General features: G+C 36.2%; 3 protein-coding genes across 3 annotated transcripts in view; 1 reads left to right on the forward strand and 2 right to left on the reverse strand.

Moving 5' to 3' along the window:
* Positions 1-752: 752 nt before the first annotated feature.
* LOC134648523 (pre-mRNA-splicing factor SPF27) lies at positions 753-9,387 on the reverse strand. Its single transcript, XM_063503048.1, has 5 exons — positions 9,226-9,387; positions 8,503-8,666; positions 7,209-7,421; positions 1,541-1,694; positions 753-942 (listed from the first exon to the last, which is right to left on the reverse strand). Exons 1-5 carry the CDS (start codon positions 9,298-9,300, stop codon positions 811-813), a joined length of 738 nt encoding a protein of 245 aa, XP_063359118.1. The 5' UTR covers positions 9,301-9,387; the 3' UTR covers positions 753-810.
* A 493-nt stretch (positions 9,388-9,880) lies between these two features.
* On the forward strand, positions 9,881-11,286 carry LOC134653378 (WASH complex subunit 3). The gene is made up of 3 exons (XM_063508715.1): positions 9,881-9,959; positions 10,044-10,208; positions 10,837-11,286. Exons 1-3 carry the CDS (start codon positions 9,903-9,905, stop codon positions 11,152-11,154), a joined length of 540 nt encoding a protein of 179 aa, XP_063364785.1. The 5' UTR covers positions 9,881-9,902; the 3' UTR covers positions 11,155-11,286.
* Positions 11,287-13,710: 2,424 nt separating this feature from the next.
* Positions 13,711-15,750, reverse strand: part of LOC134648046 (uncharacterized) — a 51,813-nt gene continuing 49,773 nt past the window's right edge. Inside the window, exons 10-11 of the mRNA XM_063502484.1 lie at positions 14,550-14,611; positions 13,711-13,839 (exon numbers count right to left, since the gene is read on the reverse strand). Coding sequence (XP_063358554.1) covers positions 13,749-13,839; positions 14,550-14,611 — 153 coding nt within the window. The 3' untranslated portion in view covers positions 13,711-13,748. The remainder of the gene's footprint in view (positions 13,840-14,549; positions 14,612-15,750) is intronic.

The following is a 15,750-nucleotide window of genomic DNA, read 5'->3' on the forward strand; positions in this document are numbered from 1 at the left end:
GCTACTTAATGCACCTAGCTAAAATACTATCGGCGTTATTCATAAACGTCTGCTAAGTTAATCAGCTGATGATCGCCGTTTGTCCCTCTCTATGGCATAACGACGATCATCAACTGATTAAGTTAGTAGCCGTTTATGAATAACGCCATATATATTATGACTACTTACTACAAAATAGCAATATAAAGGTAATTTAAACACGGGTCCGGGAGAACCGGGAAGTACCGGTTCCGGGTCTTCAGTACCGGTTCTTTTGACACTACAAAATTCCCGGAAGCATGCCCTAGTTGTCTGTCGTAAGAAAAGTACAGTCAGCGATAAAAGCTTGTACCAAAAATTAATTTTTTGCCAAAAACTTATTTAGTGCATACATTAGGCTGGCTAAAGACTTGCTTCCGGCGTTCGAAACCTGAATGCACTTTTTTCATGCTGCTTCCGGCCAGGGGCGTATTTTGAGATTGGGCGCCCCGGGCCAATGTTTCGCCGCCCCAGAAGTCAAGGAAGAAAAACAAAATACAATCTGCCAAGGGCAGCGAAGTACGCCCAGACTCTTTGGCTAATAGGGGATAGGAGCGACTAATTCAATCGATCAAGTAAACACTGCAAAGTATTGCAAATCGGATACGATTATTGGTGACATTGGGAGAGCTCTTTATAAGCATGATATACTTACAAGCCACAAGCACACGCGAGTGGTCCTTTCTCAGCAGCAAGGAGTATAATAATATGTATATAAAGAAAAACATTATAACAAATTGTCGTTTACTCATTTATTGTTAATACAAATGTAATATTAAATAGTATCTTCATTTAATCCGCAAACATGTCTTCAATTTTCTTTTGCACTTCTTTTTCCGACTCTGAATTGAGCTTGTCTGGCAACATTTTCACCGCGTCCAGATCAGCGGGTTCACCGTCATCCGCCGTCGCCTGTCCTTGGGCCTGTAAACAAAGAACAATCACTATTATGAAACACAATTTATACATGTTTACGTTAATACGCGTATGCGTGGCTTCCAGCAAGACTGTGTTGACTCAGAGGGGCTACCGCGAAAACTGTTTTTCGCAAATTGCGGGGATCTTTCTCTTTTACTCCAATGAAGGTGTAATTAGGGTGACAGAGAAAAATGCCCGCAATTTGCGAAGTTCATCGTTTCATTTTTAGTGGGCGTATTAACAACACTGCCAATTTAACTATGAATCAAATTGTTGAAAAAATCACTTGTTTATTAGTAACGGCGTCAGCGGTGACACCTGAGGTCACTGTTTATTAGTAACGGCGTCAGCGGTGACACCTGAGGTCACTGATGGCGCGATTCCAGTCCACAGCACTTGAGGTCTTGGTCGTTTTCTCACTTGAATATGGCATCTATACTCTGGCAGCAAATTGTCAGCAAGGCGGTAAATTTAAAAAATGTAGGCGCGAAGGTTTTCGCATAGAAAATATTAATTTCGCGCTACTGACAAATTGGGTGTGTTTCAGTATATTTACACACATTTATTTACTTTAAGAGTATTATTTATCAAAATGCTTGTGCACCTTCTGTAGCTGTATGTCTAGCTGCAGCAGCGCCCGCTCGAGGCGGTAGTTGTCCGACACGAGCTGCGCCCAGCGCCGGCGAAGTGCGCGCAGCCTCGTGCCGCTCGCCGTCTGCGACCGTTTGCGCTCCCAGTTCACCGCCGCTATCTGCTTTCTGGAACACACAGATTTACTAGTAGAACTCGCGGTTCGCCAAAGAACTATATAGAGTAGATTCATATAGGCATTCAATTTTCTACGCGATTAAATAAAAAATGTGGAAATACAAGATGGCTACGGCTTTTTTATAATTTCGACTACGGATTTATGTTAAAATGTTTTTCAAATCATCATACATCAATTTTCACTATGATCGGTACAAAAATATATTTTCAAGATGGCGGCCATTTTATACAATAGGGTTGTTGGCACATGGTGAATTTTATAACGAAAATCTAGTTAAATAGATAGAAAATAAAAAATAAGCAATTCATCACAAGACTTCAAAGTTCCTCAAACATCCAGAAAGGAAAAAAATAATGCTAATTTCGGGTTATAGATGAGTATTAGTTGCCTGTGTGGAAAGAAAAGTACAGTCTGCGTTAAGGGCCTACTGCAGCCGCGTCTGGCGCTTCGTAAACCACGCCCGCTAGTTCTTCCCTCCCCGCTAACACGCACACATGGAAACGCTTCGCGCCGCACGTGAAGTTTGTGTGACCTTTTAGCACCATCTAACGTTACAGAAGTTAACTACCATTATACGCGGTCGCTGCGGTCGGCCAGAAACTTAAATTCGGAAAAAATTGAAACAGATGGCGTTGTTACTTGTTCATAATAGCAAACAATAAAATAATTAATTAATAAACCTGAATATTTATTGTTGTTTTGGAAGATGTTAACAGCATAGAAGCAGCAGCGTATATAGCATATAAGTTAAGAGTATTGATAATAAGAAAATAGCACAAGAACAGAAAAGAGATTATTTTTGATAAAATATGATGAAAAGAGATTTACTTGATTACGCTCACCTGACTTTGCGGTCACTAAATGCAAATTTCAACCTTATTGTTATGGGGTTACAATACCCCTGGGGTTGCAGGCGTCCATAGTCGTTATTATTATAAATGCTTTGGTTGAAATGCTTTTTAACCCTCGAATTTTTCATAGGTACAGTCACCTGCAATAATATGTTACTCTTCGACGGCCGCAAAAATATGTGACACGCTCTTATGGCTCTACAAATAAGATCTAACATGATCTACCGCAAAACGGCCTTCGGTGTGTAACATATTATTGCAGCTGACTGTACTCGTATTCATTGTTGTATAGGTAGGTATTAATATCTTTTATCCGATCGATTTGCATTTATTTGAAATAAATCACAGTGTTTAGTAATCATATGTTTTATTGAATAAGAGATTATTTAGGTATGTAAGGAATACAGGGTGCCTTTTTGAAACACTCATTTTTAGGGTTCCGTAGCCAAATGGCAAAAAACGGAACCCTTATAGATTCGTCATGTCTGTCTGTCCGTCTGTCCGTCCGTATGTCACAGCCACTTTTTTCCGAAACTATAAGAACTATACTGTTGAAACTTGGTAAGTAGATGTATTCTGTGAACCGCATTAAGATTTTCACACAAAAATAGAAAAAAAAATTTTTTTTGGGGGTTCCCCATACTTAGAACTGAAACTCAAAAAATGTTTTTTCATCAAACACATACGTGTGGGGTATCTATGGATAGGTCTTCAAAAATGATATTGAGGTTTCTAACATCATTTTTTTCTAAACTGAATAGTTTGCGCGAGAGACACTTCCAAAGTGGTAAAATGTGTGTCTCCCCCCCCCCTGTAACTTCTAAAATAAGAGAATGATAAAACTAAAAAAAAATATATGATGTACATTACCATGCAAACTTCCACCTAAAATTGGTTTGAACAAGATCTAGTAAGTAGTTGTTTTTTAATACGTCATAAATCCCCTAAATACGGAACCCTTCATGGGCGAGTCCGACTCGCACTTGACCGCTTTTTCTGGATAATTTTGAATTTCAATTGTCAGGGGTGCCTACATTATTTTTTAATACATTTTACAACGACAACAAACAAAAGTTCAAATTCGCCGTATTTTTATTACCCGGGTCGATCGCAACAAAATAGAAAATCATGTTTTTCAAATCTAAGCGTTATTGTAATTTATCTCAAATAACCAAAAAGTCAATCTGACTGGAACTTAAAAGCGAACTGATTTATTTTAATATGTCGATTTTTCTTGGTGACCCAGGAGATTTTTTTTTTGTATCCCATACAAAAAGAGCGTATCCCAATCGCGTATCGGTTTTGGTTTTTACTACGAAGGATGTGTGTTTCTTCATGTTTTATGTGTCTTTTTGTACAATAAAGTGTTTTACTGCTACTAATATATCATATTAACGATTAACTAAAAAGGTATTTACATCTAATTTAACTGGTAAATTATTAAAGTCCGCTAAAATTTATATATACCTATTCAAAAAAATATTTGTTAATATGTCCCAAAATCATGGCTCATTTTTTAAGTCTCCTGACTTACCAAACATATCGCAACGAAGGCAAGGGCACAACGCGGCATCGTGAACCTAATAACGTAATGTTTCAGTTACTTTTTTATTCGCCGACCATTTTATCCGGGGTACGAAAAGAGGTATTAGATCTATCCTGGGTCTAATATGTTATAAAAACATAGTTTTTTGAAAAATGTTCGTAGGTAGTACACAAAATTTACATTTTCTTTTAAATGTGATTTGGGTCATCGTTCTCCCTGGTGACTTTTCTGGTGACCCAAGAGACATCAATTTTATTATGACTCAGGAGACTTTTTTTCTATGCACTTTGATTTTTTTGATGCGCTAATTTTGTAATCTAAAATAACTTTAAACTGCTGATATACTTATATCACTTTGCTGATGAGTGGAAGTGGAATTGAAACTTAAATTTATTGTTCTCTCCCTTGACATTTTGGCATACATTTGACATGCTGCAGTGCACTCCTAACGTAAATAAAGACATAATTTTTAGAAAAAGCTTTAGGAAAACTCAGTCTTGAGCTTAAAACGATTAAGTCCTTATCATATTATGTTAGATTTTTAGTACAGATTTGGATCAGTGAAAATGTCTCTTAGCCAACTAAATTTGTCTCTAGGAAAAGTACGATATCCCTAAAAATTGTACGTACATTTCGCATTTTTCTGAAGGAACGGAATTCATAAATTGGGTTATTATTATTTTTTCAGATTATTTGATTGCATTGACATATCACCAAGATAGATAGAACATTTAAGTTACCAGAAGAAAAGCATTTGTGTTATTTTATACAGTGTGGAAAAAGTAGGTTCGATTCCCGGGCGCGACTAAGCGAATTAAAAAAAAACAACGTGTTGCATTCCGGGAGTGCCGACAGAAGTGAAAACTCAATGACTAGTCCAAAATGTCTGCAGCACTATGTATAATTGACCCATCCTCCTTTCTATTGAAAACTTTTGGTTCCGAAATTGCTGGTCAGTGAGCTTGTTTAAAATTCTAAATTCAAATTTATAGCGTTAATTGTTTAAAATTCGAATAGAAATTGTAAAGTTACCTTGCAGACCTCGCATCTAAATATATTTGGTCATGATATTTTGAGTTTTATTCACCAGTACTAGAGTTCACTTTTATTAGCGATTTCATCAAGATGTAGCTTTATTGAATTATATTTGAGTGATATAAAGTTATAATACTGTGAGATCCTCGTATTTCAGCCCGTACAAGATTATAACCTTTTTCATGTAATGTCATTGAGTTTTTCTTTATTGATTTAAATGCCATCTAAACCTTACGGTCACATGATCGCCTTACGCTGTCTCGAGTTTATCATTTTTTCCCCACCTCAAAAAGTGCCTAGCGCCGCTAAAGAAGTTTTCACTTCAAAAATCTTTGAATGCAGTTGTTTCTTTAAAAAACAATAATGTTTCATTTAAGTAAAATGAGCAAACTTAAGGTTTTAAGGCACTTTCCCTCCAGGGCCCATAATTTTTTTCCACCCGGTAGTAGACAACTATTTTTTTCGACTAAATGAAGTTTTATTAGATAAATCGTTGATCACATGGTTCGTTTCACACATCACATCAAATCGTTTGTCATCACAATCAAAATTTGTCAAAAGTAATGAAATTTATGCCAAAAAAACATAAATAAAACATATAAATTCAACACATTTTTTAAATAAAAATCTTTCTCGATGATATAAAAAAGAACATCGACAAATTATGTTCAAAGAATTAATATCAAAACAGATGTCATAATTAGGATTGGCTACTTTAAGAAAGGGACAGAGAGATTTAATCCTCTCGCTCTGCACGTTTTTCTCATTCCTCCTTGTCAAGCCAAAATAAACTATAAAATGATAGTAACACAGTACATTGTAATATTCACTTTTTCCACGGTATCATGTCATTGTAAATTACTTATGTGAAATTGTAGTGGCGTGCGACTTTCAAACCGGAGGTCACGGGTTCGAACCCCGGCCCGTGCAAGTGAGTTTTTGTAAGTAGGGACCTTTTTTAGTGGTACTTAAATATAATAACTTTTCGTATTATTGAAATAAAATATTTTATTCAAACAAACTTAATAATATAATAATTAAAACGAATAATATCAATTAGTTTTCAATATTTATTCAATTATTTTAAATTATTTGAGCATGAAACATACTAGATTTATTTTCATCATTACAATAGAAAAAAAGCTAAAAAAATATATTCTTATAGATATTTTATTTTCAAACAAAAATAAAGCAAAAAGTTACGGTTAGATTCTGATGGCTAAATACCAAACAGCTACCGATACATTTTAATATCTGTCGAAATTTCCTAACCCGTTGTAACTGACAAAGAGTATAGATTTCGACGTAGCATGACGTAGCTAAGCAAACACGCACACATGCGTAACGTATAGGCCTGTAAGAAGGCACCATCATAGGTTTACCTCCGATTCCGTTACTACTCAATGGAGTTACGACTCAACGTTTATTGGATATTAAAATTTTACGTAATTCGGAGCGCTGCGCGAAGTGACATAGGTCTTACCTCTTTGAGGCACGACGGCCATCTAACATTACTGGCATAAAGGATGCATTTATGACTTTGACGCATGACAGAAAGAGAAACCGAACTGCGTAAAATGGGCGTTTGCTGTTGAATTCATAAAATCAAAAATCGATAATAAATCCATCGGTAAAGGATAATAAGTTAATATTTAGTTCTTTGAAAGTTAAGACGAGATGAAAACCTTTGCTGTAAGGTGGATTGTGCTGGATATGGATGTGTTTTCTAGTTGCACGAAGCTAAAACCGAAAAATGAACATGTAAGTTTGGATTTATTTTCTATCGAGAAAATTTTAAGCATTCGTGTTTCGACTACTACGAAATCTCTTATCATATAGTCAAGAAACATATATCCGAAAATCACTACTGTTTGTTTCCGGGGCTAGCCACTGCCACCTTTCTAAGATCCTGTTATTTTTCGATGCACGGCCTTAAAAGCTTGTACATACATACATATAATCACGCCTATTTCCGCTTCCGTTACTTTCATAACATTCCTCATACACGCTTGCTTGTATAAAAGCTTATAGGTACCAACTATAAAGTTTTTGCTACAACTACTCTTTTTACCTTAAATTAGTATGCACATTCTGCGCACTAGTGACAAGTGCTTGGAGTGTATTGAGATAGGAGCGCCAGGACTCGGCCCCATAGTGCAGTTGTAATTCAAGATTCAGCACTCGGGTGGCCTGGTGGGAGAGCTGGGCGTGCGAGTTGTCCACGGACTCGGCCCAAGCCGCCGGCTCACCGAGGCGGCCTGCGGGCGGCGGAGGTAGCTCATACCTATAAGAGAAGCATTTTTAGCCAAGTCAAATTACTAGTCTATTGTATGCAGTTGCATGATATTCCGATACCAATAGCAGCTGCATACAATCTCATCTCTCTGCTTTATCATGTGGTTGCAGTGGAAAACAGCAATAAATTATAAAAGGAACCATTGTATGAACGGCTAATCCTTTGTGTATTTAAAATTTGTAAGTAAAACCACAAAACCGCAGCTCCAAGAGCTGCTAGTGTATCAAATAAAATAATAAATAATAAAAGGGTCAGTCATTCAGTCATATATAAAAACCAAACTTCGCACTTTAATTACCAGTGATCGGAATTGGTAGTGCCATTTCACGGGTCTTCGGTGCGTAAGCTTAGTATGGATATACCTTTTCATCCCGGGTTTTCATATTACCTACTTCAATAGGGACAATGACTTTGACGTCACGTTCACTTATCATTTTGTGAGGGGCGTTTCGCGAGTAAAGTGCGACTGAAACAATAATTCCTGACTTTTGTGTTGCTTTAATGCAATGGGTCCCATATAGACATTTGATCCTAAAAACAAACCCGATCGATTATTACCATCTTAGAGGATATAACGAGACGGAGACGCCATGTCTATAATTTTCGGTACAAAATAGTCTGCCGTTTTTTTGCGGGGGAGGGGCACATCAAATGTATACGTAACGTCAAAATAGCCATGTCAGATAAACGTCAGTCCATACATGTGGTTGACATGTGGTGGACCATTGGCCGCCTATTTTCGACAGAGGGGAACGCCTGTTAATGACCACTCCGTTTGCTTATATTCTCTAAGGTTACCATAAATGAAAATTAGTCATGTAGCCTATTAAAGACATGCCAAGAAATATTTCCGTGAAAAAATAAGAGTCTTGGAATCCCGAGTCTTATCCATGTTCAGTACAATGTTTGAGGTCATTGATCCCAAATGGCACTACCTATTCCGATCATTGTTAATTACTTCCACTGTTAGAGTCTGTGCGTGTAGAAGAGTTTGTGGAAAGTAAGGGAGCCCATACATTCTATGACTCTTCTCTTTCTGCACAGACTCAATATAATATGAAAGTGGAACCTTTTCATGGATAAGGGTTCCATAGGGAGCCGCTGTTGTACTCTTTCCATCTCTCTCTGTAGAGCTGCAGTTTCAAATGCTGTGCTTGGTTCTGGCCCTGCATTTTCAAGGTAGTTTTTAGTTGGCCTGTAGCGACGGCATTCTTCTTCTACCATAGAAAGTGCCTGAAAAAGATAAGGGCCATTTTAATAATATTTAAAAAACAAACTAGTGTCACTACTACTTACTATACTGGACATAGGAGGTAGCATCCTATAGAAGTGGTTTACGCGTGCGCCCGTGAGGGACAAAACATACTACTACATGCGACACTATGATTGGTCGAATTTATTTGTTGCCCACCATAATCCATACTAAATCAATGGTGGGGATCAAAAAATATGTGAGACTGTGACAAGGAAAAACAATAATAGCGCTTTTGCTGCTACTAGACTATCCCATTAGACTATTCAGTTATCCCCACTACTCATGCCCAATCCAGTTTTATACTAGATTCATGATACTGGGTGATTTTGGGGTTGTGAACCTCAATGTCAAAAATGTGTTAAGTACTAAACAAAATTTCCCCATGAGACTAACCACAAAATTTGAGTGACCGAAGTAGACAAAACGTATATTTAATTATTTATCATCAGTTCCAAGGGATAGAAAACTTATTCAATATGCCATCTTAATACATTTCTGACATTAGAAATCACCGGTTAGGTTTTCTTTCCTACGTACCGCTTCTCGAACTCCTGGGTCATCGTATCCTTGGTCAATGTAAGGTAATGCATCCACTACAACTTCTCCTGCCATTTTGTCGCAATATATATATCATTAATAATATTAGTCTAGAGTTTCTTAGTTCATTTTCTAGAAATAAGCGTCAATAATTTTATTGTTGATAGAGAATTCATTCAAGTTATTCAAGAATAATTTTTATGCATCTATAGCATAGATGGTAGTATTTCTATAGCAAATCGACTGCAAATACTGCAATGCATGCCAATTTGTCAAATACGTCAAATGTCAACAACATTGGTGTTGCTATATTAAAGAGAATCGAGTCCATGTCATATAGCTTTAAGTCTTTACACACTACCGCACCGAACCGCGACTTTGGTGCGCCGTACTTGCGCCGTACCCATAAGTGAGAGCGAGCGAACGTGACCTTAAACGGTGCCGTAATGTGTTATGCCAATTTGGTTTGACATTTTTGATTTTTGACAATTTACTGAATTTACTATTGGACTTTGCGACATTTTAGGTTTTCCATTAATAATTTAATTGAAAACATAGAGTAACTTATATTATATACATTGAAAAGCTTGAAAGTGTTGAAGTATCTTAATAAAAATTGCTTTGGTAACATTTATTATTTAGCTGTTTCTTTGAGGTTTCTTTATTCAATCAAAATTATGAGTTTACAAGGGTCGGCCGTCAGTCACGAAGTAAATAGTGTGGATTTATCTAAAGTGGGTGGATTTCATTCTATCAAAATCAAAATCCTGAATTTGCCTGACATAACTGGAAATTTACAATAATTAATTTTTTACTAGATAGCTGGGTTGCAGCAGAAGAGAACTTTGGCGTTTGTTAACCATTTTCTCGTAACTACTGTACAGTTTTTGAATAAGTTTACGAAGGACTGTGAAGAAAAACTAATGCATTTTGAACGGAAACTTGAAAAAGTTAATGCTACCATGGTCTTGTTGGAAGCTAAGGTAAAAGTTACACTAAGTATTTGTCTTAACTGATCATACAGTGGAGACTCGCTAATCCGGACCCTCTCTAATCCGGTAATTGTAATTCGGACGGTCTCGGCCCGGGTGCACTGCCTTAATATGACGATTTTTGTAGTACGATTTTTTGTTTCCTCCTTGACTAAGAGTGCCATCACAATTAAGTGCAAAAATTTGAAGCTCAAGAGTACTCAACAGAAATGTTTACAGATAGTAATTTATTTTCTTTGTTCAATTACAGTAATATGTTAAGATATACATAAATCTTTCATCAATAATTACATGATTTTTTCTACTACAAACAAATTGCAGACAGTAATCCGGATAACTTTGTAATCCTTTACCGACCAGTTTTTTGTTTGTCTGGATTAGCAAGGTGGACTTTGGGTTTCAAAATTAAAAACAACAATTTTTACTTATTGTTTGACAACTTTTCAATATTAATTTAAAGAATGGGGCCTATTTTGTTTCAAATTAAAATAGATTTAAAGAATATACAACACATATTTACATACTTTCTTAAAAGTTAAATGCATATTGTGCTGTTTTTCAAATCAATTTTCCAATATGTTTACTTCTATTGCCTCTTAGCAGCAACTTATATTTACAGCTATCATCAATTCCAGAAGTAAACATTCAATCACAAAGTAAGACTGAGGACCCTGAACCTCCCGATGCAAATGCAGGTAAACCAGATAGTATACCAGTAGATAGTAAAGAGACATCACACAATACAAACCCAGAAACATCTGATGGTGATGATACCACAGCGGCAAATGAGACTGCCTCGGAGGAAACTGCTGTAACTCCTGAGTACATGAGGTTTGTAAAAATGGTACAGGTGGGAGTGCCTCTACAGGCTGTTAAACTGAAATTAACACTGGAAGGCTTAGACCCCAGTGTATTTGATAAAATAATGAACAAATAGGCAAATTAAAAATATTTTATGAAATAAGTTAAGTCAGAACTATATTTTTTCATAAGGGTTCTATGTAAATAATCAAATAATCATATATGTATAAAATCAAAATAAATATATTTATTTACATGCCAATGAAAAATAAAAATTTTTTTTCAAGTATTTCAACAGACAACACCCTCCCTTGTAACTAGTGTAGAGTGGCACAATAGTATAATTTAGTTACTATTTCTACTCAATCAATGGGTATAAAATTGACTGAATTCCATCATTACCCTTCAAAATCACCTACAAACAAACTTACCTATGTATTTAACCACTTTCCAGGATATATTTAGTCTTCTGAATTTATAAGAACATGTAAAGTCGATCACTTTTATTTAAAGTTATATTAACCCTCTTTTTATTGGGATTTATATAATATTACTTCTACTCAGAATCTGAGGAAGATTGGAAGGAACAAATTATGAACATTTGGGGTCAATTTATTCTCTTACATACATATTTGATTTGGAAGGGCTTCTGATTCTGAGTAAAAAAAGCATTAAATTTTCCAAATCAAAAAAGTTGTGAAATAAAGATATACAACTTCAAATAAATTGCCCAAAAAACGATATATTTTTGTAAAAAATTATCAATATACAGAAATAATTTTACTTTTTAGAAATAATTGAATAAATTTATTTAAGAAGCCTACCGCGACGTCGCGAACATCGAAAATTCGCGGTGGGATCTCAATTTATACAATACCAGCGACCCGCCCCGGCTTCGCACGGGTTAACAAATCACTACATAGTATAAAACAAAGTCGCTTCCCGCTGTCTGTCTGTCTGTATGTATGCTTAGATCTTTAAAACTACGCAACGGATTATGATCCGGTTTTTTTTAAATAGATAGAGTGATTCAAGAGGAAGGTTTATGTATAATTTGTTAACCCGTGCGAAGCCGGGGCGGGTCGCTAGTTATACATAAACCTTCCTTTTGAATCACTCTATCTATTAAAAAAACCGCAAAGCGAGAAGCGACTTTGTTTTATAGTATGTAGTGATACATATTTCAAAAAATACCTTCAGAAAGTGCGAGTCAGGTGGCACTCCTTACCATCAGAGCGATCATTATGTACACATCGTGCGTCAAATGTAAAGCGATGAGAAATAGTTATAAGCGCATTATAAGCAACGCCATCACACGCTGTGGGAAAAATGTAAACATTTTTGGAACTAAGTACATTAATTATATCTTGATACACTTTTTCAGATGTCAATGTTTGATAATTTTACACTTAAACTCAACTGGGAATTAGGAATGTCGATTATCTAAGGAAGTAGATTTATTCATAACTAGCGACCCGCCCCGGCTTCGCACGGGTTAACAAATTATACACCTAAACCTCCCTCACGAATCGCTCTATTGATAGGTGAAAATCGTATGAAAATCCGTTCAGTAGTTTTTGAGTTTATCGCGAACATACAAACACACAAATACACAAACAGACAGACGTGGCGGGGGACTTTGTTTTATAAGATGTAGTGATTTTTAAGTATTTTGGTAATGGTGACCTGATTAATATCAGGTGGAACGGAAAACTGCTGTTCTAGGTGGCCTCCTCCTATGCGCGAGAGGGCTTGGGCTATGGACGCTATGGTCCCCAGGCTACATACAAAGTAATTAGTACACACTACACACAGGACACATATAGGTAGATTAGGGAGGTACAATTACAATGTTCGTTACGAAATTGCCATATAAATAAAGTATGGATTTACGGAATATATACATTTATTTTTCAGAAAATGTCAGATTGTTTAGGAATCAAAACACTTATTATTCGCTTACATTAAGCCCGCGTTTTAAGTCTGCAGCAATTTCTGCAACATTCTGTTGATAATCACCATTATTCATATGTAGGTTGTGGCCAATATTGTTAGGTATAAAATTATGGGCGATATTTTCACTTAAGTTATAATTGTCATTAATTGATACTTCATCATTATGAATACTATAGCCAATATCCTGGTCTAAATTATTTTGATTAATGTTATTAAGGTCAGCAGTCACAGATGAATTAATATTTTCATGCCAGGCTTCTGCTTCATACACATTACTGAATACTGCGTCGAAAATACTCTTGGAGTATGGATCAGCCAAGATGTCATTGATTAATGTTTGGACTACCCTTTCTTCTCCTGATGTTGGGGCTTCGGGGTTCTGTAATTGCATGTTTGGAGTATGGAACTGGTTATTTGAATGAGTATATGCAGGCGATGCATCACAGCCAAGATATTCGGGTGTCATCACCTTTTCACGTTTAGGCGAGAGTTCGTCAGAGTCGGCCTTACCACGATTGTGCTCGGAGACCGATCGTTTTACTTTTGTTCCTGGCGGAATTCTTGCCGAAAATATGTATGATCCCGGTGTGACATTATTTGCTCCTGGTAGTACCGTAGCTTTCAGGTTTGGATTTGCCATGCGAGTGTCCACTTTGGCGTGTGTATTAGGGATCATGTTATTTCCGTGTATATTATTCATGTTAGTTAAAGCCATGTCATTTCCTTGTGCATTAGCAGTGGGTATCATATCATTTCCCAGAATATTGCTCGAGTTTAGTAGCCTGTAGCCGCTGGCATTGTTGACGTATTGGCCATGTCCGTTAAATACGGTAAATGCGGGTTCTTCAACAGGTGGACTAAATTCCTGAAACACATAATAGACACATTTTATATCTGTTTGTTTATTATCAGTTATTATCCAATTTAATATTATACACACATACATAGGTACACATACATATTTTTATTTTACATATTTATTTTTATATTTAGGATTCAGTGCCAAAACTAGTAAGACGTCATTTTTATATGTTATTTTATTTCTTTTTCACTTTTTTACATGATCACAATTTTGTTAGAACTGAGTCTTTATTAAAATTTGCACCATCAGATCTGCTCCATGTAGGGTTTGCACGACGGATCCGAAATGTATGGGATTATCCGCGGATCCGGATCCTCATCATAATTTTGCATTGTCATCCGATTTACATATGTACAACTACAATGGTTGACTGGTAGGTACTATATGTAGGTACATTAAGTCCGCCATTTGTACTTTCGTGAATGCTCCAGATCGCAGGTGTTTGTGATAAATCTGCGATATAAAACCCCAGGGTTTTACGAATTACCGCCCGTGGTTTGTCTAACTAAAGTTTTACGTCTTGCCTTGGCCAGGCCGCTACGCGAGGAGAAAATCCCACTTATGGGCCTAGGGTGACGTAAATATAATAAAAACTATTTGCCGAATATTCGGCGCATTAACCAAATAATTCGGCCGAATACGAACATTGGAAACCTTACCGAATATGCTGAATACCGATATCCGGCCCATCTCTAGTACTTATAGGTACCTACCTGGTATCTGTCAGAAGACATCTTGGTCTGGTATGTTGAAAATGGCGGCACCTGACTTGACGCTTAAAACAAGACAATTTTTTAATAAATAATAAATTATTGACTTAACTCAAGCAAAGTATTTTAGGTAATAGGCAACGCAAGAGGCCCTGTGGGTAGATACGAGGGGAGCTCCAAAAATTTCTGACCTGATATAAAAGTTAAGAATAGGCTCCCATTGACAAAACTGATTAAGGGAAAGTGGACGACCGTTTCTCCATACAAACCCCATTTCCATCCATTATCATCATCATCATTCATCTCCATTTATTGAGCTAACCGTGGGACGAGGTCGATTTGTGTAAGATTGTCCTATAATATTTATTTATTTATTTTAAACGTAGTTCCCATTTTTCTCTCTGGACTTAATATAAAAATATATATTTTTTTACACTATTTAACTGTAAACATTTCATAAAAACACGTGCCCACGAGTAGGACTTGCAAATATTCGAAAGTTTCAGATATTCGAATATTCGACTTTTTCTGACGACGTATTCGAATAATTATTCGAATACATTGATATAGTATAAAGAACTGGATACCCAATCAGCCGCCAAAAATGGCCCCCCAAAAGTGATGTCAAAACAGATCATGCATTACTTTTTCGTTTAGTCTTGTTTGAAACGCTCAAATGTGAAGTTGTCAACAATTACGAAATGTGCCGTTAAAATATGTAAAAATAACAATGATAAAACAAGGAAAAACAATGGAATGTATTTCTTTCGGTTAGTTCTTTGGATAGCATTACATAATTTATGTAATCTGGTGGTAATTTTATGGTTTTGAATAAATTAATTTGTTAGTACCAAAGAAGGGATGTCAAGGAACAAAATTCTATTGAGTCGATGTGAGGTCAATATTTTTTTATATTTTTATATGGAATTCATAAGAAATAATATTATGTTTAAATTGAAGATTTCCAAGAAAACCTATGCGACGTGCAAAGTGGACTGCTATTTAATTATAGCAAGAGATAGGGGTGATGCAGTTTTAAACTAGATATGAGCGCCGATATGCATATAGCCGGCGGCGGCGCGCCGGTCAAAATAGGTCGGCGGCGGCGGCGAATCGGCGGCGTGGCCTTGAAACACCTTCGATTAATGAAAAAATAATTCAAACCAAAATTTTACCGAAAAAACATGTTTTTGCTGTAAGAAAG

The sequence above is a fragment of the Cydia amplana genome, chromosome 1 (genome assembly GCF_948474715.1).
Source record: "Cydia amplana chromosome 1, ilCydAmpl1.1, whole genome shotgun sequence".
In the NCBI taxonomy this organism is placed as follows: domain Eukaryota; kingdom Metazoa; phylum Arthropoda; class Insecta; order Lepidoptera; family Tortricidae; genus Cydia; species Cydia amplana.